The sequence below is a fragment of the Symphalangus syndactylus genome, chromosome 1 (assembly GCF_028878055.3).
Source record: "Symphalangus syndactylus isolate Jambi chromosome 1, NHGRI_mSymSyn1-v2.1_pri, whole genome shotgun sequence".
Classification (NCBI taxonomy): Eukaryota; Metazoa; Chordata; class Mammalia; order Primates; family Hylobatidae; genus Symphalangus; species Symphalangus syndactylus.
The window spans coordinates 128310454-128333981 of NC_072423.2; the positions used below are offsets into that span (position 1 = coordinate 128310454).

At 43.1% G+C, this 23528-nt stretch overlaps 1 protein-coding gene and 1 pseudogene across 23 annotated transcripts in view; one reads left to right on the plus strand and one right to left on the minus strand.

Annotated features, from left to right (window-relative positions):
• The window catches only part of CNOT10 (CCR4-NOT transcription complex subunit 10), a 95395-nt gene extending 75210 nt beyond the window's left edge, over nt 1-20185 (minus strand). For 7 of the 23 annotated variants that reach the window (XM_055284670.2, XM_055284669.2, XM_055284664.2 and 4 more), the window contains exon 1: nt 19827-20168. In XM_055284670.2, coding sequence (XP_055140645.1) covers nt 19827-19848 — 22 coding nt within the window. In that variant the 5' untranslated portion in view covers nt 19849-20168. Of the gene's footprint in view, nt 1-6604; nt 6893-9233; nt 9333-18326; nt 18346-19826 lie in introns of those variants that run through there. The other 16 variants (XM_063612599.1, XM_063612608.1, XM_063612602.1 and 13 more) reach the window with 9 other exon arrangements.
• Nucleotides 8496-8604, plus strand: LOC129461855 (uncharacterized; annotated as a pseudogene).
• Nucleotides 20186-23528: the final 3343 nt, after the last annotated feature.

Genomic DNA, 23528 nt, shown 5'->3' on the forward strand with positions numbered 1-23528 from the left:
AAAACTACCTCCTACCTCTATAATTTACTATTTTAAATATTAGATGTTTTGCTTTTTGTTTTAATTTGAAAATAAATTCCAAAATAAAGGTAAAAATCTCAGCTGAACCAAACCTAAAACTACTCAGAACAAAAGTGTGTTAAGTACTCTAACAAATGCTTCAATACTTTTTATAGTTCTCTCAAGAGTCATTGTTGGCTGGGCGTGACGGCTCATGCCTACAATCCCAGCTACTTGGGAGGCTGAGGCACGAGAATTGCTTGAACCAGGGAGGCAGAGGTTGCAGTGAGCTGAGATCACACCACTTCACTCCAGCATGGGCGACAGAGTGAGACTCTGTTTTGAGGGAAAAAAAAAAAAAAAAGGCCAGGTGTGGTGGCTCATGCCTGTAATCCCAGCATCTTGGGAGGCCAAGGCGGGTGGATCACAAGGTCAGGAGATCGAGACCATCCTAGCTGACACAGAGAAACCCCATCTCTACTAAAAATACAAAAATTAGCTGGGCGTGGTGGCGGGCGCCTGTAGTCCCAGCTACTCAGGAGGCTGAGGCAGGAGAATGGCGTGAACCTGGGAGGCAGAACTTGCAGTGAGCCGAGATTGTGCCACTGCACTCTAGCCTGAGCAACAGAGTGAGACTCTGTCAAAAAACAAACAAACAAAAAAAACTATCAGAGACTGGACAATTTATAAAGAAAAGAGGTTTAATTGGCTTATGGTTCCACAGGCTGTACAGAAAGCACATATAGGGAGTTCTCAGGAAACTTACAATCATGGCAGAAGGCAAAGAGGAGGCAAGCACATCTTCACATGGTCAGCAGAAGACAGAGCAAAGGGGGAGGTGCTACACACTTTTAAATAATGACATCTAGTGAGAACTCACTCACTATCACCAGTACAGCAAGGGGGAAATCCACCCCCATGATCCAGTCACCTCCCACCAGGTCCCTCCCCTAACATTGGGGATTTACAATTCAACATGAGATTTGGGTGGGGACACAGAGCTACACAATATCATTAGGTCATTGTTTTTTGGTTTTTTATTTATTTCAAAAGAGTCTAAGCCAATTAGAATTAATTAAATAGAATTAGAATGTCCTACATTCTGAATTTTTCTATTTCCTCAATATTACATGCAGTTTAACATTTCTGGCAAGAATACTATATAGGTAATGTAAATATTAGTCATTTTTATTTATTTTTTATTTTTATTTTATTTATTTATTTAGATGGAGTCTTGCTCTGTCACCCAGGTTGGACTGCGGTGGCACAATCTTGGCTCAGCCTCCCGAGTAGCTGGGACTACAGGAACCTGCTACCACACCTGGCTAATTTTTTTATTTTTAGTAGAGACAGGGTTTTGCCATGTTGGCCAGGCTGGTCTCAAACTTCTGACCTCCCAGGTGACTGCTGGCCTCAGCTTCCCAAAGTGCTAGGATTACAGGTGTGAGCCACTGCGCTTGGCCTAGTCATTTTTAATGTTAAGTTTTCTTTTCTGCAAAAATTTGCCATTTGTTTTTAAAAGGTGCCTTTTATATTTTACTATCTCCCAAAGAATATCCTGTTTCTTGGTTCTACTCACCAGCAAAAGCTCCACGCACCACTAATAGAAACATCATTAAAAGGAAATGTGACCACTGCATAAATGTGATGTCATGGGCCGCAAACATAGGTAGGTGATGGCAATGCCACTGTGTATGACTTTAAAGAATTTCAAAGTCTCACAATATTTGAATTTCTAATATTTATACAGGAATTTTTTTCATACAGAATTGTTGCTTCAGACTGAAACTCAAAGACCTCCAAAGCTTGAACCTATCTGCAACATGGGGATAAGAAAACCCTTTTCTAAGTTATTGTAAGGCTTTAGTAAGAATATATGTGAAGTAACTGGCATGTACCTGGCAGAGTAAACCCCTGATATGTAGCACAATAGTGCAGATTCTATCATTTTCAACATACAGACGGGAGGCAGGTTGCACAGTGACGTACAATTTTTAGAATTGAAATAAGACTAAAACTTTAATGTCATTTCTGAAATTAAACAGATGCTACAAAGTGGAACTGGGGCAAGTTTCAGCTTCCCTATTTACTAAAATAAGAGTCTGTATTAAATAGCTTTTAGCATCTCTTCCAACTCAGATTCAGTAACTCCAAACATGCTTCTATAAAGAAACTGAGGCCGGGCGCAGTGGCTCACACCTGTAATCCCAGCACTTTGGGAGGCCGAGGCGGGCAGATCACCTGAGGTCAGGAGTTCAAGACCAGCCTGGACAACATGGTGAAACCCTATCTTTACTAAAAACACAAAAATTAGCCGGGCGTGGTGGTGCAAGCCTGTAGTCTCAGCTACTTGGGAGGCTGGAGCAGAAGAATCACTTGAACCTGGGAGGCAGAGGTTGCAGTGAGCCGAGATCATGCCACTGCACTCTAGCCTGGGTGACAGAGCAAGACTTCATCTCAAAAAAAAAAAAAAAAAGAAACTGATATGTTTGTTCCTAAAGCAGCATTCATATCCAATTAAGGTTTCTATGGAAGACAAATCCCCACATGATAAATAGTAGACCACCTTGTCCCCAAGTTTACCCCTCAAGAGTGCCTACAACCAACTTTCCAGAAAGTTGTCAAGAATCACACTGGTCATGGGGTTTTTTGCTTACTGTCTCCTTTCCATTCTTCCCTCTCCTTCTATAGATCTGCCAACATGGACTCAAGTTGGGGCTAGAGCTAGTAGAATGCTCCCCCAGTATGGTGCCCCAGAGTTATATCTTTCACAGTAGCCTCCACTTTCGCACTTCTCCATCACAAGCCCCCTTCCAGGATACTGGGAAGTGTGACTCCCTCTATAATGGCTTCAAGGAGTTGCCTAGATAAACAAACTCCCTTATCCTCAAGAACCCTGCCACAGTCCTTCATAGTGTTCCTCAAACACCAGAAACTTGCTGAAAGAAGAGTAAATATGAATGGCTTAATAACATGAAATGAAATTCATCCTCATTATTTATTAAATAATTGTAAATTAAAACAATAATACTAAATGTCTAGAAATAAATATTCTTCAAGAGATTTGATAACTAAATCATAGTATAGGAATACAATGGCACATTAACAGTTATTAAGTCTATATAACGTGATGTGGAAAAATATTTACAACATGTTGTTAAATGAAACAGATTGAGAACTGCTTTGTACAACTGAATCCCGTGTTTTATAAAAATATATACACAAATATGTACCTCTGAATAAGTATAAAGTCTACAAGGACACACAGCAAACTATTCATCAAACTGTATGTGCACTTATGATCTGGGCACTTTTTGATAACTGCCTAGACACCAGGAACATCTCAAAGAACCAGTTGTTGGCCAGGTGTGGTGGCTCACACCTGTAGTTCCAGCATTTGGGGAGGTCAAGGCGGGTGGATCACTTGAGCCCAGGAGTTCAAGAACAGTCTGGGCAGCATGGTGAAACCCTGTCTCTACAAAAAATACAAAAATTAGCTGGGCATGGTGGCATGCATCTGTAGTCCCAGCTACTAGGGAGGCGAAGGTGGGAGGATTGCTTGAACACAAGAGGTGGAGGGTGCAGTGAGCTGAGATTGTGCTACAGCACTCCGGCCTGGGCAGCAGAGTAAGACCTCATCTTAATAAACTAAAAATAAAAGAACCAGTTGTCAACAGAACTAACTTTGGGAAGTCCTAGCCTGGCACATGTCAGCAGTCAGTGAAGATTCCCAACTTCCCTTTTCCAAGAAGGCAATATGACATAATTAAAAGAGCACAAGTCTTAGAATCAGTCACATCTTCAGTCCAGTCTTCCTTTGGCCTGTCTTTAATTGGAGATGCTAAATAAATATAGCTCCCTTCCCTGCTTTCCTTTTACCAGAACTAAAAATTCTTGTAGTTATATTTTTAAAAATATATTTATGTCTGTAATTTAAACATAAAAATTAACAGTAAAATTCAATTTCATGTGACTTGACTATGAAATAGCTCTTTAGATCACTATGAAACCCCCAGAAGACTGCACACCTTTTTGAGAGTCACCACTTATAACAACGTAATACTGTATAACTTGTATTTAAAAAAACTCATCTAAGAACCTGTCTGCCATATAAAAAAGGCATTCCAGTATTTGGGCTTATTAAAAAGTGTTACTTCTGATAATTAAAGTTAGCAGGTCAATTAGTATTTTATTTCCACTTTAGTATACGACAGGGAGGAGGAAAAGCTAAGAGTTAAGTGAATGAAGTTTGCCAGTTTCAAAGGACAATGTTAAAGTTTTTTCTTTGGAAAGCCAATAACAATGAGTTTCACTGCAAGAACATACTGTTTACCCAATACATGTGTTTTGCAGAACTGTCAGGTGCACAAAAAAGGTAAGGACTAATTATTTTAAAACGTGTAAAAATGTGACACAGGACTTTAGGACCTCAGAAAGCAAGTTATAAGTTTAGATTGAAACAGAATACTCAATCCACATATTGTCACCATAAAATTTTAACAAAGAATATAAATACCTTTCATGTTTCTTTTATTATTAAAGATTTTAGGAAACATAACATTTTAAAAAATGTGTCTTCTCTCATAAAGAAACATAATTTAAACCAAATGCCAAAAATTCTTAGTTTGCCATCAAGCTTTCTTTAACGCTTCTTCTAAAATATGTCCCTTGGCTGGGCACAGTGGTTCACACCCGTAATCCCAGCACTTTGGCAGGCCAAGGCAGGAGGACCGCTTGAGCCTAGGAGTTCCAGATCAGCCTGGGAAACAAAACAAGACCCTGTCTCTATTTTTAAAAATTGTTTTAATTAGCCAGGCATAGTGGCATGTGCCTGTAGTCCCAGCTACTTGGGGGGCTGAGGTGGGATAATCGCTGAAGCCTGGGAGGTTGAGGCTGCAGTGAGCTGTGACCAGCTGGGTGACAGAGTGAAACCTTGTCTCAAAAATAATAATAATAATAAATATGAATAAAATAAATAAGTAAAATATGCCCTAGATTAGATGACATTCTTTAATGGGACTTTTGGGCCCAACTGTAAGAGCATCTTAGAAATACAGGGCAAAGGGGAAAAAAACCCAACAACTCACCCAGGTGTTGAAAATTTTGAGCTTCTATTCTCCCCTAAAAGTAGAGTAGTTCATGTGGCCACTGCTGTCAGCAACCCAGAAAATGGAAGTCTCAGGCTGGACATGATGGCTCATGCCTATAATCTCAGCACTTTGGGAGGCTAAGATGGGCGGATCACCTGAGGTCAGGAGTTCCAGACCAGCCTGGCCAACATGGTGAAACCCGTTTCTACTAAAAATACAAAAATTAGCTGGGCTTGGTGGCATATGCCTATAATCTCAGCTACTTGGGAGGCTGTGGCAGGAGAATTGCTGGAACCCGGGAGGCAGAGGCTGCAGTGAGCCAAGATCACGCCATTGCACTCCAGTCTGGGTGACGGAGCGAGACTCTATCTCAAAAAAAAAAAAAAAAAAAAAAAAAAAGAAAGAAAAGAAAAGGAAAGAAAAAGAAAATGTAAGTCTCCTAAAATTCTCCAGAAAAGGAGAGAAGCCAATTTAAGATAAATATATAAACTGGGCTGGACACATTGGCTCACGCCTGTAATCCCAGCACTTCGGGAGGCTGAGGAGGGTGGATCTTGAGCTCAGGGTAACATGGCGAAACCCCATCTCTACCAAAAACACAAAACTTAGCCAGGTGTGGTGGCACATGCCTGTAGCCCAGCTACTTGGGAGGCTGAGGACGGAGGATCACTTGAGCCCAGGAGGTGGAGGTTGCAGTGAGCTGAGATTGTGCCACTGCACTCCAGCTTGGGTGACAGTGAGACCCCATCTCAAAATAAACAAATAAATAGATAAGCTGGACTCTAAGGCTGACAACAGCCTCTGAAATTCCCATTGCTACACGTTTCACAGAACTGAGTTCAATAAATAACCTTTTACATGTTAACAAACCATTATTTTACCTACATTCTTTAACTTCAGGATAAAAATTTTCTGTTTTTAAAAAAACACACTTCACTAGTCAGGAGGCTTAGGAGGGAAGATCGCTTGAGCCCAGTATTTGACTACCAGCCTGAGCAATCAGTGAGACCCCATTTCTTCTTCCTCTTTTTTTTTCTTTGAGATGGAGTCTTGCTCTGTTGCCCAGGCTGGATGGAGTGCACAGGCACAATCCCAGCTCACCGCAACCTCTGCTTCCCAGGTTCAAGTGATTTTCCTGCCTCAGCCTCCTGAGTAGCTGGGATTATAGGTGCCCGCCACAATGATCAGCTAATTTTTGTATTTTTAGTAGAGGCGGGGTTTCACCATGTCAGCCAGGTTGGTCTTGAACTCCTGATCTTAAGTGATCCGCCTGCCTCGGCCTCCTAAAGTGCTGGGATTACCAGCGTGAGCCACCACACCTGGCCAAGACCCCATTTCAAATACACACACACACACACACACACACACACATACTTCGACAGGATTATTTTTATTTTCCCTGTTAAATATTTGTACATTTCTCAAGTTTTCTGCCAGAAATGGGTATTCATTTTTGTAATCAGTTTTTTTAATGTTTTAAAAACATTTATTATTTATAACTACTGACTTCTTACCAGACAGACTCTGCACATAATCCCATAGCATTTCTTTACTTGTCCAAAAGTAGTCTCCATTGCCAACTGAAAGAGTATACGACCGTTCACCCATAAGCTTGACTTTCCTTCTACTCTGGCCTAATGAACATGGCTGACTTTCTATGCGTACAGAGCTCTTTGACCCAGAAACCTTGACAGTCTTTACACCAATAGACTTCATTTCTAACCAAACAATTGCCTTTAGGTTTGAACTATGCAGAGAAGAAATGCACCACGTTTTCAAAACTGAAAATCATCAGTTAACTGAAAGCACAGACACATTCCAATACAGAACGTTAATCATTCAAATCTGATTGGAGGAGACTACAAGCTACACTCATCAAAATACAGCTCCACTGATATATCAAGAAAAGAAAACTTTTCCAAAGAAAAAAGGGATGTTAAAAGACCTAAGGAAATCAATGATCACAGTCACAAAACACCAATGATGCCATTGTGAAGGAAAGTTTTAAATCTTAAGAAGGATGCCACTTCGAAGAAAAACAATTCACTATACAGCTAGGTTAACATACCTCACATATGATTTCTATCATCTGAACAAGTATACTTGACTTACAAAACCTCAAATTGTTTATTCACTAAACCATATTCCCTCCATTTTAAGCTGGACAAGAGGAGCTGGAGAAATGGGAAAGCACACACTTCGCAGCCCAAAGAATAAGCCATTTGTAACAAGCAATGCTACAGAATTGAGCATCCTGCCCAGTAGTGCAGAAATAAAGGAACAGAAATTCAAATCAACAATATCAGCATGGCCGGCACAGTGGCTCAGGCCTGTAATCCCAGCACTTTGGGAGGCCAGGGCAGGAGGATCACCTGGGGTCAGGAGTTTGAGACCAGCCTGGCCAACATGGTGAAATCCCATCTCTACTAAAAATACAAAAATTAGGCTGGGCGCGGTGACTCACACCTGTAATCTCAGCAATTTGGGAGGCCAAGGCAGGCAAATCACCAGGTCAGGAGTTTGAGAGCATTCTGACCAACATGGTGAAACCCCCATCTCTACTAAAAACACAAAAATTAGCCGGGCGTGGTGGTGCGCACCTATAATCCCAGCTACTCAGGAGGCTGAGGCGGGAGAATCACTTGAACCCAGGAGGCGGAGATTGCAGTGACCCGAGATCATGCCACTGCACTCCAGCCTAGGCAACAGAGCAAGACTGTCTTAAAAAAAAAAAAAAAAAAAAAAAAAAAAAAAAAAAAAGGGCCGGGCGCAGGGGCTCACGCTTGTAATCCCAGCACTTTGGGAGGCCAAGGCGGGCGGATCACGAGGTCAGGAGATCGAGACCACGGTGAAACCCCGTCTCTACTAAAAATACAAAAAAAAAAATTAGCTGGGCGTGGTGGCGGACGCCTGTAGTCCCAGCTACTCGGAGAGGCTGAGGCAGGAGAATGGCGTGAACCCGGGAGGCGGAGCTTGCGGTGAGCCGAGATTGCGCCACTGCACTCCAGCCTGGGCGACAGAGCGAGACTCAGTCTCAAAAAAAAAAAAAAAAAAAAAAAAAAAGAAAAAAGAAAAAACAATATCAGCATGCTTTAAGGAAGCTAGGCAAAGCAGAATATTGCCACTGCTGATGAGTATTTTGTTTTCACATGTAAGAGGAGTTGTTTTTATGCATAGAAAAGACTGAGATTTACTCTAGTTTTAAAATATTAATACTTAATTTATTAAAGTAACAAATTCAAAAAGCGTGGATTTTACTCAAATTTTTACACTGAACTTAGACAACTTATTCTACTTGGAGGTCTAATTTTAAAGGCCTGTGATGAATGTCTAAACTCATTTCAAAGTTCACCTTCAACATAACATCTTCAAACATAAAATGTTAACTACTTAAAAAATTTTATCAAGACTACACTTTCAGGGATCATTTCTACAGTTGGTTACTAGAGAAGTTTCTCCAAAAGTGTAGAGTACCAAACACTTTTTTTTTAATTAAAAAAAAAATTTATCAAGTCAGAACTATTGCAACTCCCCCTCCACCAAACCCCAACAATATATCCAATTTTAAGTATAATTGTTAGACTTAAAAAGACAAAATTTTTGTATTTTAACATGTGTCAAGAAAAAAAAATTTCCTGAGAATAACTTACAAACCTAAAAAATTAAACTTACAGTGACTCTTAGGTACTCTCTAGTGTCCACAAAATAAAATAACTACAATAAGGTTTCAATTTAAATTCACAAGTATAAATCAATATTCAGTCAATTATACATTTTAAATTGAAATCATAAGATTAATATAAGTGCCAGGCATAGTGGCTCATACCTGTAATCCCAGCACTTTGGGAGGTCAAGGTGGGAGGATGGTTTGAGCTCAAGAGTTCAAGACTAGCCTGGGCAACATAATGAAACCTCATCTCTACAAAAAATACAAAAATTAGCCAGGCCTGGTGGCGCATGCCTATAGTCCCAGCTACTTGGGAGGTTGAGGTGGGAGGATTGCTTGAGCCTGGGAGGTCAAGGCTGCAGTGAGCAGTGCTCATGCCACTGTACTCCAGCCTGGGTGACAGAGTGAGACTCTGTCTGGAAAAAAAAAAAAAAGACCAATATATTACTCTAAATTCGAATATTAAAAACACTTACTCACGCCCGTAATCCCAGCAATTTGGGCAGTCGAGGCAGGAGGCTTGCTTGAGTCTAGGAGTTTGAGACCAGCCCAGGATACATGGCAAAACCCTGTCTCTACAAAAAAATAGAAAAACTGGCCAGGTTTGGTGGCATGCACTTGTAGTCCCAGCTACTTGGGAGGTTGGGGTGGGAGGATCACTTGAGCCCAGGAGGTTGAGGCTGCGGTGAGCCAAGATCATGCCCCTGTACTCCAGCCTGGGCAAGAGTGAGACCCTGCCTCAAAAAAATTAATTAAATTTAAAAAAGAAAAAAAAGCACTTTAAATATCAAACATAGGTCACTACCACATCAACTCCTTGTTCTAAAAACTGGTAATTGAAAATAATGAATTAAGCTTTTAGCATTTAACATGTCTTTCTGGGAAGACTAACTGTCAATATGGGAAAGCTATTCTTTTTTGTTGTTGTTTTTGAGACAGGGTCTCACTTTGTAGCCCAGGCTAGAGTGTGGTGGTGTGATCACGGCTCACTGCAGCCTCGACTTCCTGGGCTCCAGTGACCTCCTACCTCAGCCTCCCGAGTAGCTGGGACTACAGGCACGCAGCAGCACACCAACTAAGTTTTTTCAATCTTTTTGTAAAGACGGGCTCTCCTTATGTTGCCCAGGCTGCTCTTGAACTCCTGGGCTCAAGTGATCTGCCCACCTTGGCCTCCCAAAGTGCTGAGATTACAGGCATGAGTCACTGTACCCAGCCCAGGAGAGCTACTCTTTAAAGAAGAACATTCACTAACAAAGGTAGAAATTACAAAAGAACTAGGTAAAAATCATTTTATAACCCTCAATAATACAACTGATTGAGGAAAGAATCAACAACAGTGGATATTTACGAAATGCCGATTACTCCATAAATTACCTCTAATTGAAAATGGAAAAAGATGTTCCTGTCAGCACCTCAAATTGATCAAATTTAGCATCACTAAGACCGGATAACTTGACATTATGTACTTTATACAGAAAATAAAGTATATACCATCACCTACAAAGTTTCTCAAAAATATGTTGAACCTATATCTAATCAAGCCTGTAGAAATAAATTAAGAGTTTAAGAAAATACAGGAGATAAAGCTGGGTGCAGTGGCTCACACCTGTAATCCCAGCACTTTGGGAGACCAAGCTGGGAGGATTCCTTCAGCCCAACAGTTTGAGACCAGCCTGGGCAATATATTGGGACCCTGTGCCTACAAATAAATTTTAAAAATATAGCCATAGCTGGGACTACAGGCACATGTCACCACACCCCGCTAACTTTCTGTATTTTTTGTAGAGACAGGGTTTTACTATGGTGCCTAGGCTGTCTTGAACTCCTAGGTTCAAGCAATCCACCCACCTCGGCCTCCCAAAGTGCTAGGATTTATAGGTATGAACCACCATGCCTGGCGGGAAATTGGCTTTTTTTTTTTTGGTGACAAGGTCTCACTCAGTCACCCAGGCTGGAGTGCAGTGGTGTTATCTTGGCTCACTGCAACCTCTGCCTCCCAGGCTCAAGTGATCCTCCCACCTCACCCTCCCTTGTAGGTGGGACTACAGGCGTGTACCACCACTAATATTTTACATTTTTGGTAGAGACGGGGTTTCACCATGTTACCTACGCTGGTCTCTAACTCCTGAACTCAACTGATCCTCCCACCTCAGACTCCCAAAGTGCTGGGATTACAGGTGTGAGGTGCCATGCCTGGCTGGCAGGAAATTTTTAATATATTAAAACATGAATTGTCTAAAGTATGACAATGGTATTGTGGTTACATAGGTGAATGTCCCTATTTTTAAGAAATGCATGTTGAAATATTTAGAGATGAAGTGTTATGATGTTTATAACATATTTTGAAATGATTCAACATTAAAAGTCATAGCTAGAGCTGGGCGTGTTGGCTCACATCAGCACTTTGGGAGGCCGAGGAGGGCAGACCACTTAAGCTCAGGAGTTCAAGACCAGCCTGGCCAACATGGTCAAACCACGTCTCTACTAAAAATACAAAAATTAGCTGGGCGTGGCCAGGCCATGGCTCACGCCTGTAATCCCAGCACTTTGGGAGGTCGAGGTAGGTGGATCATGAGGTCAGGAGATGGAGACCATCCTGGCTAACACAGTGAAACCCCGTCTCTACTAAAAATACAAAAAATTAGCCAGGCGTAGTGGCACACGCCTGTAGTCCCAGCTACACAGGAGGCTGAGGCAGGAGAATCACTTGAATCCAGGAGGCAGAGGTTGCAGTGAGCCAAGATCGCACCACTGCACTCCAGCCTGGGCAACAGAGTGAGACTCCATCTCAAAAAAAAAAATAGCTGGCTGTGGTAGCATGTGCCTGTAATGCCAGCTACTTGGGAGGCTGAAGCAGGAGAATCACTTGAACTCAGGAGGTGGAGGTTGCAGTGAGCCAAGATCATACCACTGCACTCCAGCCTGGGCAACAGAGTGAGATTCCACCTCAAAAAAAAAAAAAAAAAAAAAAAGTCATAGTTAGTGATAGAGGAAGCAAATACGGTAAAATATAACAATTGCTGAACTAGGGGGTAGATATATAGATATTCATTTTATTTTTTAAATTTTTTATGTGTTTGAAATCATTCAAAATAAAAAGTTGAAAAAACACCAAATAAGGCCAGGCGCGGTGGCTCATGCCTGTAATCCCAGCGCTTTGGGAGGCTGAGGTGGGCGAATCACGAGGTCAGGAGTTCGAGACCAGCCTGGCCAACATGGTGAAACCCCTTCTCTACTAAAAATACAAAAAAACTAGCCGGGCATGGTGGCATGCACCTGTAGTCCCAGCAACTTGGGAGGCTGGGGCAGGAGAATCACTTGAAACCAAAAAGTGGAGGTTGCAGTGAGCTGATTATCCCGCCACTGGGCAACAGAGGGAGACTCCATCTTAAAAAAAAACCAAAAAACAAATAATGCACAGATTCCTCACTGGACCTTGAAGAAAGCAAATGGCGGGACAGTGTTGCTGTAGTATACTTATCTCTGTTTATCATATATAAATGACTTAAAATATGTATTTTAAGCGTATGAACTTGTGTAGGAATAGAAAAAGTGTGGAAGAATGGCAAACTTGGTACTAGTTAGCTGGAAAGTAAGACTAGGTAGGTAGGTATGGAAAACTTACACATTTGGGTTTTTTTTTTTTTTTTGAGATGGAGTCTTGCTCTGTCCCCCAGGCTGGAGTGCAGTGGCGCAATCTCGGCTCACTGCAACCTCCACCTCCAGGGTTCACACCATTCTCCTGCCTCAGCCTCCTGAGTAGCTGGGACTACAGGTGCCCGCCACCACACCCGACTAATTTTTTTTTTTGTATTTTTAGTAGAGACGGGGTTTCACCATGTTAGCCAGGATGGTCTCGATCTCCTGATCTTGTGATCCATCCGCCTCGGCCTCCCAAAGTGCTGGGATTACATTTGGTTTTATAGAGTTTTTTTGAGATGGAGTCTTGCTCTGTCGTCCAGGCTAGAGTGCAGTGGCACCATCTCAGCTCACTGCAACCTCCGCCTTCCGGGTTAAAGTGATTCTCCTGCCTCAGCTTCCAGAGTAGCTGGGACTACAGGCGCACCACCACGCCCAGGTAATTTTCGTATTTTTAGTAGAGGCGGGGTTTCACCATGTTGGCCAGGCTGGTCTTGAACTCCTGACCTCAGGTGATCCACCCACCTCAGCCTCCCAAAGTGTTGGGATTACAGGCATGAGCCACAGTGCCCGGCCTAAATAAAAATAGTCTTGACTTAAAATAGTCTCACTTGTTCATTCTTCCTACAGTTTTTCTGGTCGTCCTGGCTTAAAATTTCTCTCTTTTTTTTTTTTTTGAGAGAGAGTCTCACTCTACTGCCCAGGCTGGAGTACAGTGGCGCGATCTTGGCTTACTGAAAATTCCACCTCCCGGGTTCATGCGGTTCTCCTGCCTCAGCCTTCTGAGTAGCTGGGACGACTGGTGCATGCCACCACACCTGGCTAATTTTTTATATTTTTGGTAGAGACAGGGTTTTGCCATGTTCGCCAGGCTGGTCTCGAACTCCTGACCTCAGGTGATCTGCCCACTTCAGCCTCCCAAAATGCTGGGATTACAGGCATGAACCACCATGCCCGACCAACATCATAAAGTACTCTTGTCTTGATTTCTTGTTACTCATCCGGTTCTGTTTTTCCCTTCTTCATAATGTTATCAATCTTTTCTTATTGAGACTACCACCACCATCTTCCTAGTGCAAATTCTCAGATAACTTCAAATCTGGGATTTTGTGTCCTAACTCCAGCTACTTTCTCCTTTCAAATAACCCTAAAGAGTACCCCCCCCCCAAAAAAAAATCCTAAAACACTGTTGGTATTTATTTCCTTAGTCAAGAATGACACTGGTTTCGTATTACTTTTCCATGCTATATAGAGACACAAACCTTGTGAACCTTCCACTACCCCTGTTTTTGGTTGGTGCACCTACCTACACCCTAAGACACTCCTCCCTGCAGGATTTGGTTGAAATACAATTCAGGGTGTGGGATCAGCCGGGTGATACATCACTGGGAAAGCATGCAACACAGAAGCACAGGTAAATTAGTTCCCCATGGGGTGAGTCCTAACCAACTGGCAACCGAAAATGGGAGGAACCTAGACAGATAAATCATCCCTCCTTTCTCGCTGAAGTTTCTCCTGAAAATCCCTCCAGAAGACTCTCACACACAAGTGACCTATGTCTCTTCACAGCTCAAAGTGAAGCAGTAGCCAGGGATGTAACCTACTGTGTCTTCCTTTGCCTTACTTTCTTCTCTCCCTCACTTTCACTACCCCGGGTTTGTATCTTTCAAATAAAAAGGTAGCACCTTAATTGAGTTCAGCGTCCCAGAGGATGTGGGCTAAAACATGCAACTTACCTCAGGTGAACCTTACAAGCTAAAAACCCTGTGAAGCAAATACAACAGAAAGCTATTAGGATCCCCATTTTATGAATGTGGAAACTGAGGCTCAACTAATACCCTTTTCCAAGTGCACGACTTTCTAATCAGTCATCAAGATCTGCCAATTTTAATCTTTAAACATTTTTCCCATTTGCCTCTCCTCTCCATCCTACCACTACCCTAAAGTAATATTAGTCAGCATTTAGAAAACACCAAGAACTGACAGGAAGATCGCTTGAGGCTAGGAGTTCAAGACCAGCCTAGGCAAAATAGCAACACCCCATGTCTACAAAACATTTAAAAATTATCTGGGTACGGGCCGGGCATGGTGGCTCACGCCTATAATCCCAGCACTTTGGGAGGCCTAGGTGGGCGGACCACAAGGTCAGGAGATCGAGACCATCCTGGCTAACAAGGTGAAACCCCGTCTCTATTAAAAATACAAAAAAATTAGCCAGGCATGGTGGTGGGCGCCTGTAGTCCCAGCTACTCGGGAGGCTGAGGCAGGAGAATGGTGTGAACCCGGGAGGCGGAGCTTGCAGTTAGCCGAGATCGCGCCACTGCACTCCAGCCTGGGCAACACAGCGAGACTCTGTCTCAAAAAAAAAAAAAAAATTATCTGGGTACAGTAGTACACACCTGTAGTCCTAACTACTCAAGAGGCTAAGGCAAGAGGATTGCTTAAGCCCAGGAGTTCATGGCTGCAGTGAGCTATGATGGTGCCATTGCACACCAACATGGGTGACAGAGTGAGACTCTGTCTCAAAACAAAACAAAAAAACCAAAAAACTCAGAGCCTGAGATTATATCATTTAACCTGTTACCATACCTGTGAGGTAGATACTTTCATCGTTCTCATTCTACACGCAGGAAAGGTGAAGCTTAAAAAAAAGGCTTCTTGAAATTTGCCCAATGTCACACAAATACCAAGTAGTACAGATAGGATGAAACTAAACTATATGATTTCAAACCCCCTACTCTTAACTCTTATCATTCCTTACCTGGATCAGTTAAATATAAATCAGATCACACCATCATGCCCTTATTGAAAACTTCCACTCGCTTCCCATTAGTTAAAATGAATTCAAACTCCCTCCATGGCCTACAACGCCCAACATACACCAACTCCTGATACAACTGTGACTTTATCTCTTGCCATGCTGCCTTTGCTCACTATGCTATAAATTATGTGTATTGGCTTTTTTGTTTTGTTTTCTGTTTGAGATAGGGTCTCACTGTCACCAGGCTAGAGTACAGTGGCACAATTATAGCTCACTGCAACCTTGAACTCCTGGGCTCAAGCCATCCTCTCATCTCAGACTCTGGAGTAGCTAGGACTTCAGGGTCACGCCATCATGCCTAGCTAATTTTTTTTTATTTTTTATGGAGACAAGTCTGGCTATGTTGCCTAGGCTGGTCTTGAACTCCTGGCCTCAAGCGATTCTCCCACCTCAGCCTCCCACAGGTGTGAGTATCTATGCCCAGCCTTAAATTATGTGTTGAGTGTCTTTTATTTGTCAGATATTGTTCTAGGGACTAGAGCTAGACCACAACTAACACAGACAAAAGTCTCTATCTTCAGGGAGCTTGTATTCAAGGGGTCTGCTTGATGTTCTTTAAACATTTTCCAAGCAAGGGTTCTGTACATTTGTACATTCGTTGCTCCTCTTACCTGGATCATTCTTCCCAACACAGCTGGCTCTTTATCCTTAGGGTTTCTGTTTAAATGTCAACTCTAAGAAAGCCTTCCTCTAATCTATCTGAAAAACAAGGCTTTCAGTCATCCTCTATTCTCTTTTATTTTTTTGAGACGGTGTTTCGCTCTTGTTGCCCAGGCTGGAGTGCAATGGCACGATCTTGGCTCGCTGCAACCTCTGCCACCTGGGTTCAAGTGATTCTCTTGCCTCAGCCTCCCGAGTAGCTGGGAATACAGGCGTCTGCCACCACGACCAGCTAATTTTTGTATTTTTAGTCAAGACAGGGTTTCACCATGTTGGCCAGCCTGGTCTCAAACTCCTGACCTCAGGTGATCCACTCACCTCGGCCTCCCAAAGTCCTGAGATTACAGGCGGGAGCCACAGGCGCCCGCCAGCAGGCCCGGCTAATTTTTTTGTATTTTTAGTAGAGACGGGGTTTCACTGTGTTAGCCAGGATGGTCTCGATCTCCTGACCTCGTGATCTGCCCACCCTGGCCTCCCAAAGCGCTGGGATTACAGGCGTGAGCCACCACGTCCGGCCTTTTATTTTATTTTTTTGAGAGAGGGTCTTTCTGTTGCCCAGACAGTGGCGTGATCAAAGCTCACTGCAGCCTTGAACTCCTAGGTACAAGCAATCCTCCCACCTCAGCCTCCCTAGGAGCTGAGACTATAGGCACACACCACAATGTCTGGCTTTTTATTTTTTAGAGTCAGGGTTTCACTTATGCTGCCCAGGCTGGTCTCAAACTCCTGGCCTCAGGCAATCCTCCCACTTTAGCCTCCCAAAGTGCTAGGATTACAGGTGTGAGCAACTGCAGACAGCCTCTCTTACTCATTTTTTCTTCTGAGTATTATTTATTTTTTTTGAGATGGAGTCTCGCTGTGTCACCCAGCCTGGAGTGCAGTGGTGCGATCTTGGGTCACCGCAACCTCTGCCTCCCGGGTTCAAGCAATTCTCCTGCCTCAGCCTCCCGACTAGCTGGGATTACAGGTATGCGCCAGCATGCCCAGCTAATTTTTGTATTTTTAGTAGAGATGGGGGTTTCATCATATTGGTCAGGCTGGTTTTGAACTCCTGACCTCAGGTGATCCGCCCCACCTCAGCCTCCCAAAATGCTGGGATTACAGGTGTGAGCCACCGCACTTGGCTTTCTTCAGAGTATCTATCAGAACTTGAAATCATCTTATTTTTCATTTTGTTTACATGCTTATCTGTCCTTCATAGTACATAAGCTCCAGAACAGAGACTTTGTTTTGTTCCTGCCCAGTTCCTAAAGTAGTACCTGGCAAAACAGGCCACTGGTGAATGTTTACTGAATAAATTAATATCACAACATTAACTCATCTCAGGTGGTCTCTAGGCTTCCTGTCTTACTTCATTTAAATCCACCACCTAAAACAGTCAGTGTGATCAGATCACTCACCTTAAGTCCTTTCATGACCCTTTTTTCTTACCTGATAAAGAACACACACACAAGACCCTCTGTGACAAATATCCGGACCTCATGAGCTCAGAGAGGAAGCAGCATGTAAGATAGACTTTGAATGAATAGTGTTCACCAGATGGAGAAGAGAAAGGACATTACAGCTCAGAAGCTCAAAAAACACAATGCTTTGCAACAGTAATTTATGATGTGAAGAGCTGGGTGGGTTGATACAGAAAAACCAGCTGGAAATAGATTGTGAAGATGCTCACAAACCACATTAGAGTGAGGACGGCAGGGTGCGGTAACTCACGCCTGTAATCCCAGCACTTTGGGAGGGCGAGGCAGGCGGATCACAAGGTCAGGAAACCGAGACCATCCTGGCTAACACGGTGAAACCCTGTCTACTAAAAAATACAAAAAAAATTAGCCGGGCGTGGTGGCGGGCACCTGTAGTCCCAGCTACTCGGGAGGCTGAGGCAGGAGAATGGCGTGAACCCGGGAGGCGGAGCTTGCAGTGAGCCGATATCGCACCACTGCACTCCAGCCTGGGCGACAGAGCGAGACTCCGTCTCAAAAAAAAAAAACAAAAAAAACAGTGAGGACTTAAAAGGAGAAAGAAAATATAATAAAAATTAACTAAAAAGAATGATGACTTGATGCCCAAAGCATGTACAGTCTTAAAAACTTTATAGGAAGGGGAATGACAGGATTCAATGAATGTCTTAGGACATAAAAAAAGGCGGGGGCGACAGTGAGGAAAATGGATGGGATAGGAAGAGACAAGGGACAAACACCAGTGAGAAGACTACTCAATGCGACACAGATCATATTAAAAGATAAAGGCCAGAAACACAGCAGTTGAGATGGAGATGAGCAGAGATTCAAAGGAGCTACACTAAACACTCTTCTATTTTATACAAATTTAACCTTATATCAAAGCAGGAAGTTTCCTTCAGTATGGCCTATAAACTTAAACCAATGAAAAAAACAGTCCCCTAATCACTGTGGACCTTACTCTTCAACTACACACATTACACAGCTCTTACCAGACAGAAGTGCAACTAGGATATGTCTGTCTCCTCCAACAGACTGAACAGCAGGCCTTCAAAGGCAGGGAGTGTGTCATATCCATTATTCAACACTCAATCTTTGCGAATGAATAAATGAACAAGTAGAAGGCTTTATGACTGAGGATTTGAAAACTGGATGGGCTTTAGGTCTAAAAGGGTGATTTCGGGCAAGCGCAATGGTATGAGCAAGTAGGAATGGTAAATGTGCGGAACACAGACACTATTTTAAAATAAGGAGGAAGATGTTGGTCCCCTGGTCCAGCCTTGGACAGGTCATGCCTTTTTCCTAACAGTCTCTCCCTCATCCACCTTTCCTCATTCCATACGGCTCATTCCCTCACTTCTTTCATATCTCTGCTCAAATATCATCTCACCAGAGGCCTTCCCTGACCAACCTATCCAAAACTTCACAGCACATTCCTTATACCCTCTCTAGGCCTTTGTTCTGTTGTTTTTCTTCTTAGCTTATTGAAGAGATCCTCTGATGACTTTTATTCCTCTGTACCTAAAATAGAATTGGCTTACTTTAATTTCCAAGTGAAGTTCATTTGTCAGTTATTGTGATCAGAACCTACTAAAATCCACAGCACACTGAGTTTTTCTTTAATTTTAAATTAAATTCACTTTAAAAATTTTAAGTTCCATCACTTTTAAATCCTGTCAACTAAGTTATTTCCAATAAAACCTGGATGCCACAAAGAATATTAATTCCTTGCGGGAAACATTCTGGACATGGTCAGGAAATAATTTTATATTCCTTAATGTGGAAGATTCTAGGAATGGGAGCAATAATCCATAAAGAAAACCATCGAGATTAAGTAATTTCGAGGAACTAGAGCAATTAGTTACCAAACGCAAGATTTTAGGAGCATAGACTGTAGAGAGACAATGGGATTTTATGCCTATTTAAATAAGTGGTTTACTTTGGGAGGCCAAGGCGGAAGGATCGCTTGGGCCCAGAAGTTCGAGATCAGCCTGGGCAACACAGCGAGACCCCCGCCCGTCTCTATCAAGAAAAAAAAGTGTTTTTTCCAAGGTAATTTCACAGGAGTCAATGACCAGAGGAAGCCACATGTGGTCAAAACAGCCCAGGTGAATCCCAGCCTCAGCCACGCGATATTACAGGCAGATGTGTACTCCAGGGTGACTTTCTCTTGTCTGCTTTTCCCACGAAGAAGCGGAAAATTCTGCGAAGCGGCAAAATACATTTAGGCTTTTTGGGCCGGAGTTATTCTGAAGAGCAGGGCAAAGGCGGCCAGTGGCGACTTCATACTGCACTTGAGTAAAACAACTATTGGACCCGGGGCCCGAACACTCATGTTAGCGACAGCCGAGACAGAGGATGAGGTAAAGAAATGCACGCCCAAATTCAAGTCGCCCTGGAGTTCCCACCCCAGGCCCCGCCGCCTCGGAGTTCAGGGTCCGCCCGGCCCCGCACGTCCCGCCGTCTCGTCGCTCGGGACATTGGCGCCCTACCTGCAGGCTTGTCTGCAGCCATCTTCCCGCTTCGGCTCGGGTTCTTCCCTGCAGGTGGCGTGGCCCTGACTCCCGCCGCCGCGCTGGCCGCTGTCCTGGACCTCCGAGGACAACTCTGTGCCTACCCCGGCTCCGGGCCCCCAGGTTCCGGCTAGAGGAGTGGGCAGACGGCGGACTGAGGAAGTGACGAGAGCTAGTTCCCGTCGTCTAGCAACAGCAACAGCTTCCCCCCCAAGGGACAGCCACAGCCTCCCGCCATACACAGCTTCCGCCTCACGGCGTCCCAGTACCCACTACTTCCGGGGGCGGCAGCCTGCCGCGCCTGGAGCGCCGGCGTGGGAACTGCTGTTGGCCCCGCCCCACGCCGACGTCCCCTCCGCGCCCCGCCTCCGGCCGGACGTACTCTGACTGGAACCTCTGGATGTTCGCAGGGCGGACGCGGTAGGACGTACGCGCCTCTGTCCTTTGCTTATTCTAATTAAAACACCGAGGTGTCAGAGCTTTTGTCCCTCAATGTTACATAAGATTACAATAACCACATCTGACATTTATGTGCTAAGCACTGAGCCCTGCACTTGGTCTGTACTATCTCATTGATTTCGTGCAACCCCATGAGAGAGGCGCTGTTGAGGATCCCCGTTTAAAAAGAAACGCCTTTTATTTTAGAATAGTTGTAGTTGTGGAGAAAAGTTGCAAAAATGACACCTAGAGTTCCTGTCTCCTCACGTAGTTTCTCCTATTGTGAACATCTTAATTATTTTACTATGGTACGTTGATCACATCTAAGAAACCAGTTTGATTGGTGCACTATTACTAAACTACACATTTTATTCACATTTACCAGCTTTCTTTCAATGTCCTTTTTTGTTGTTGTTCCAGGATCCTGTCCAGGACATCACATTGCATTTATTCATGATGTCGTCTTAGGCTATTTTTGGCTGTGGCAGTTTCTCAGATTCTCCTTGTTTTTGATAACCTTGACAGTTTTGAAGAGTTACTCCTCAGATATTTGGTGGAATGTGCCTCAATTTGGGTTTGGCCAATGTTTTTCTCATGGTTAGACTGGGGTTTTAGGTGTTTAGGAGAAAGACCACAAGGTGACTGGCTATTCTCATCACATAGAATCGAGGGTACATGCTGTCAAAATGACATCACTGATCATGTTAACCTTGATTACCTCTCTAAGGTAGTGCTTGCCGGTTTTCTCTACTGTGCAGTTACTCCTCCTACCCTTCCACACTACTTTGGAACCAAGTCAATAAATCAACCCACACTCAAGGTTGGAAGGCGGGGTATTTAAGCTCTACCTCCTGCAGTGGGGAGTATGTACATAAATTATCTTCCCCAAGGGAAGTTTGCCTCTTCTCCCTCATTTAGCTATTTATATCAGTATGGACTTATGGATGTTTATCTTATAATGGTTACATTCCAATACTACATTATTTTGTTGCTAAAATTGTCCCAGCTTTGTTAATTGGGAGATTTTTCAGGTTTGTACCTGTTTGTTTCTTTTTTTTTTTAACTTTTGTTTTAAACTTTCTTTTAAAAAAGTATTTGTTTTTGGCCGGGCACGGTGGCTAACACCTGCAATCCCAGCACTTTGGGAGGCCAAGGCGAGTGGATCACTTGAGGTCAGGAGTTCGTGACCAGCCTGGCCAACATGGTGAAACCCCGTCTCTACTAAAAATACAAAAATTAGCCGGGCGTGGTGGTGTGCACCTATAATCCCAGCTACTTGGGAGGCTGAGGCAGGAGAATCCCTTGAATCCAAGAGGCGGAGATTGCAGTGAGCCAAGATCGCCTGACTGCACTCCAGCCTGGGCAACAGAGTAAGACTCTGTCTCAAAAAAAAAAAAATTGTTTTTTTCTTAAGCTTTTTAATTCAGGCTAGCATACACAAAGAAAAGTGCATGAATCATAAGTACAGTTTATTGACTTTTCATCAACTCAACACATACATATAACTAGCACCCAGAGAAAGGACAGAGCTTTACCCATACCTGGGAGTTCCCCTCATGCCTCTTCCCATCTCTCCACAAAGATAATCATTATGCTGACATTTAACACTATGGATTAGTTTCACCTGCTTTTAAACTTAATGTATATACATTATGCAATATATTTTTTAGGGTCTAGCTTCTTTTGCTCGATAGTATGAGATTCATTCACATTGTTGAATGAAGTTGTATTTGTTTCTCATTGTTATATATTATAATGTTACATTATGTGAATATTCCTTAATCTATGTATTCATTTTATTGTTGAGCATTTGGATATTTTATCTATTTTGAATAAGGCCAATATGAATACTCTAGTATGACTTTTGGTGAATATGTGCCCACCATAAAAAGGCATACCTGGTCGGGCAAAGGCATACCTGGCCAGGCATGGTGGCTAATGCCAACAATCCCAGCACTTTGGGAGGCTGAGGCAGGCAGATTACCTGAGGTCAGGAGTTTGAGATCAGCCTGGCTAACATGGTGAAACCCCGTCTCTATTAAAAAAAAATACAAAAATTAGCCGGGTGTTGTGATGGGTGCCTGTAATCCCAGCTACTTGGGAGGCTGAGGCAGGAGAATTGCTTGAACCCGGGAGGCAGAGGTTGCAGTGAGCCGAGGTCGTGCCATTGCACTGCAGCCTGGCCAACAAGAGCAAAACTCCATCTCTAAAATAAATATAATAAATAAATAATAAAAAATAATAAAAAGGCACACCTGAAGTGTAGTGGGAAGCCTCTTAATGAAAAGGAATTAGGAGGAATCTCTTACAGAATTTGGGCTTATTCTAAAGGGATTGGGAAAGTAGGAGGCCAAATTTGAATTGGATGTTGTCAGGAAACAGGCAATTCAGTCTTGGTTTTATCCAAACAGAAGGAAGAACAAAGCAAGCTAGAGCTGTCATTGTCAAAAAAAAAAAAAAAAAAAGCAGAATCACTTATATTAGAAGAAGGGCGTGTTTTCTCATTTTTGTGGTTGTTGAGGGCCTTGTTTCTGTCTTGTCCAAAACACGATCGTGGTGAAACTGTCTATGAACATTGTTCATATTCTGTCAGTGCTGTTTATGTCCAGATGGGAACATTCTACTAACAGAACTTTTTTTTTTTTTTTAATTTTCTTAGTTCCCTTTTCACTTTCTCACATGTGGTCACATCTATGTTGGTTCTTGTCCCCCATTTCATAGATAGGGAAACTGAGGCACAGATGTTAATCCACTTTCCCAAGCCACAAGACTGGTAAATGGCTATTATCTTAACCACTACATTCTAGACTCTAGGATTTGCTATTATATTGAAGATATTTGGGCTCTCTTCCCTCTATTTTCAATATCAGCACCTCTCCCTTTTTTCACAATCAGGCTGACATCAATGACGGATAATTAATTCAGGAGTGGGGAGGTGGAAAAACTCAGTAGGATTTTGCTGCGTCATAAACTATGGTGAGTCACTTTACCTCCAGCTAATGATACCACTATCCATTCACAGTACTTTAGACTGTATGTGGTTTGTTTGTTTGTGTCTGTGTTTTGAGACAGGTTTCACTCTGTTACCCAGGCTATAGTGCAGTGGTGTAATCATGGCTCACTCCAGCCTCTAACTCCCAGTTTCAGGTGATTCTCCCACCTTAACCTCCCAAGTAGCTGGGACTACAGGTGCACGCCACCACGCTTGACTAATTTTTTATATTTTTGTTATTTTTCCTTATT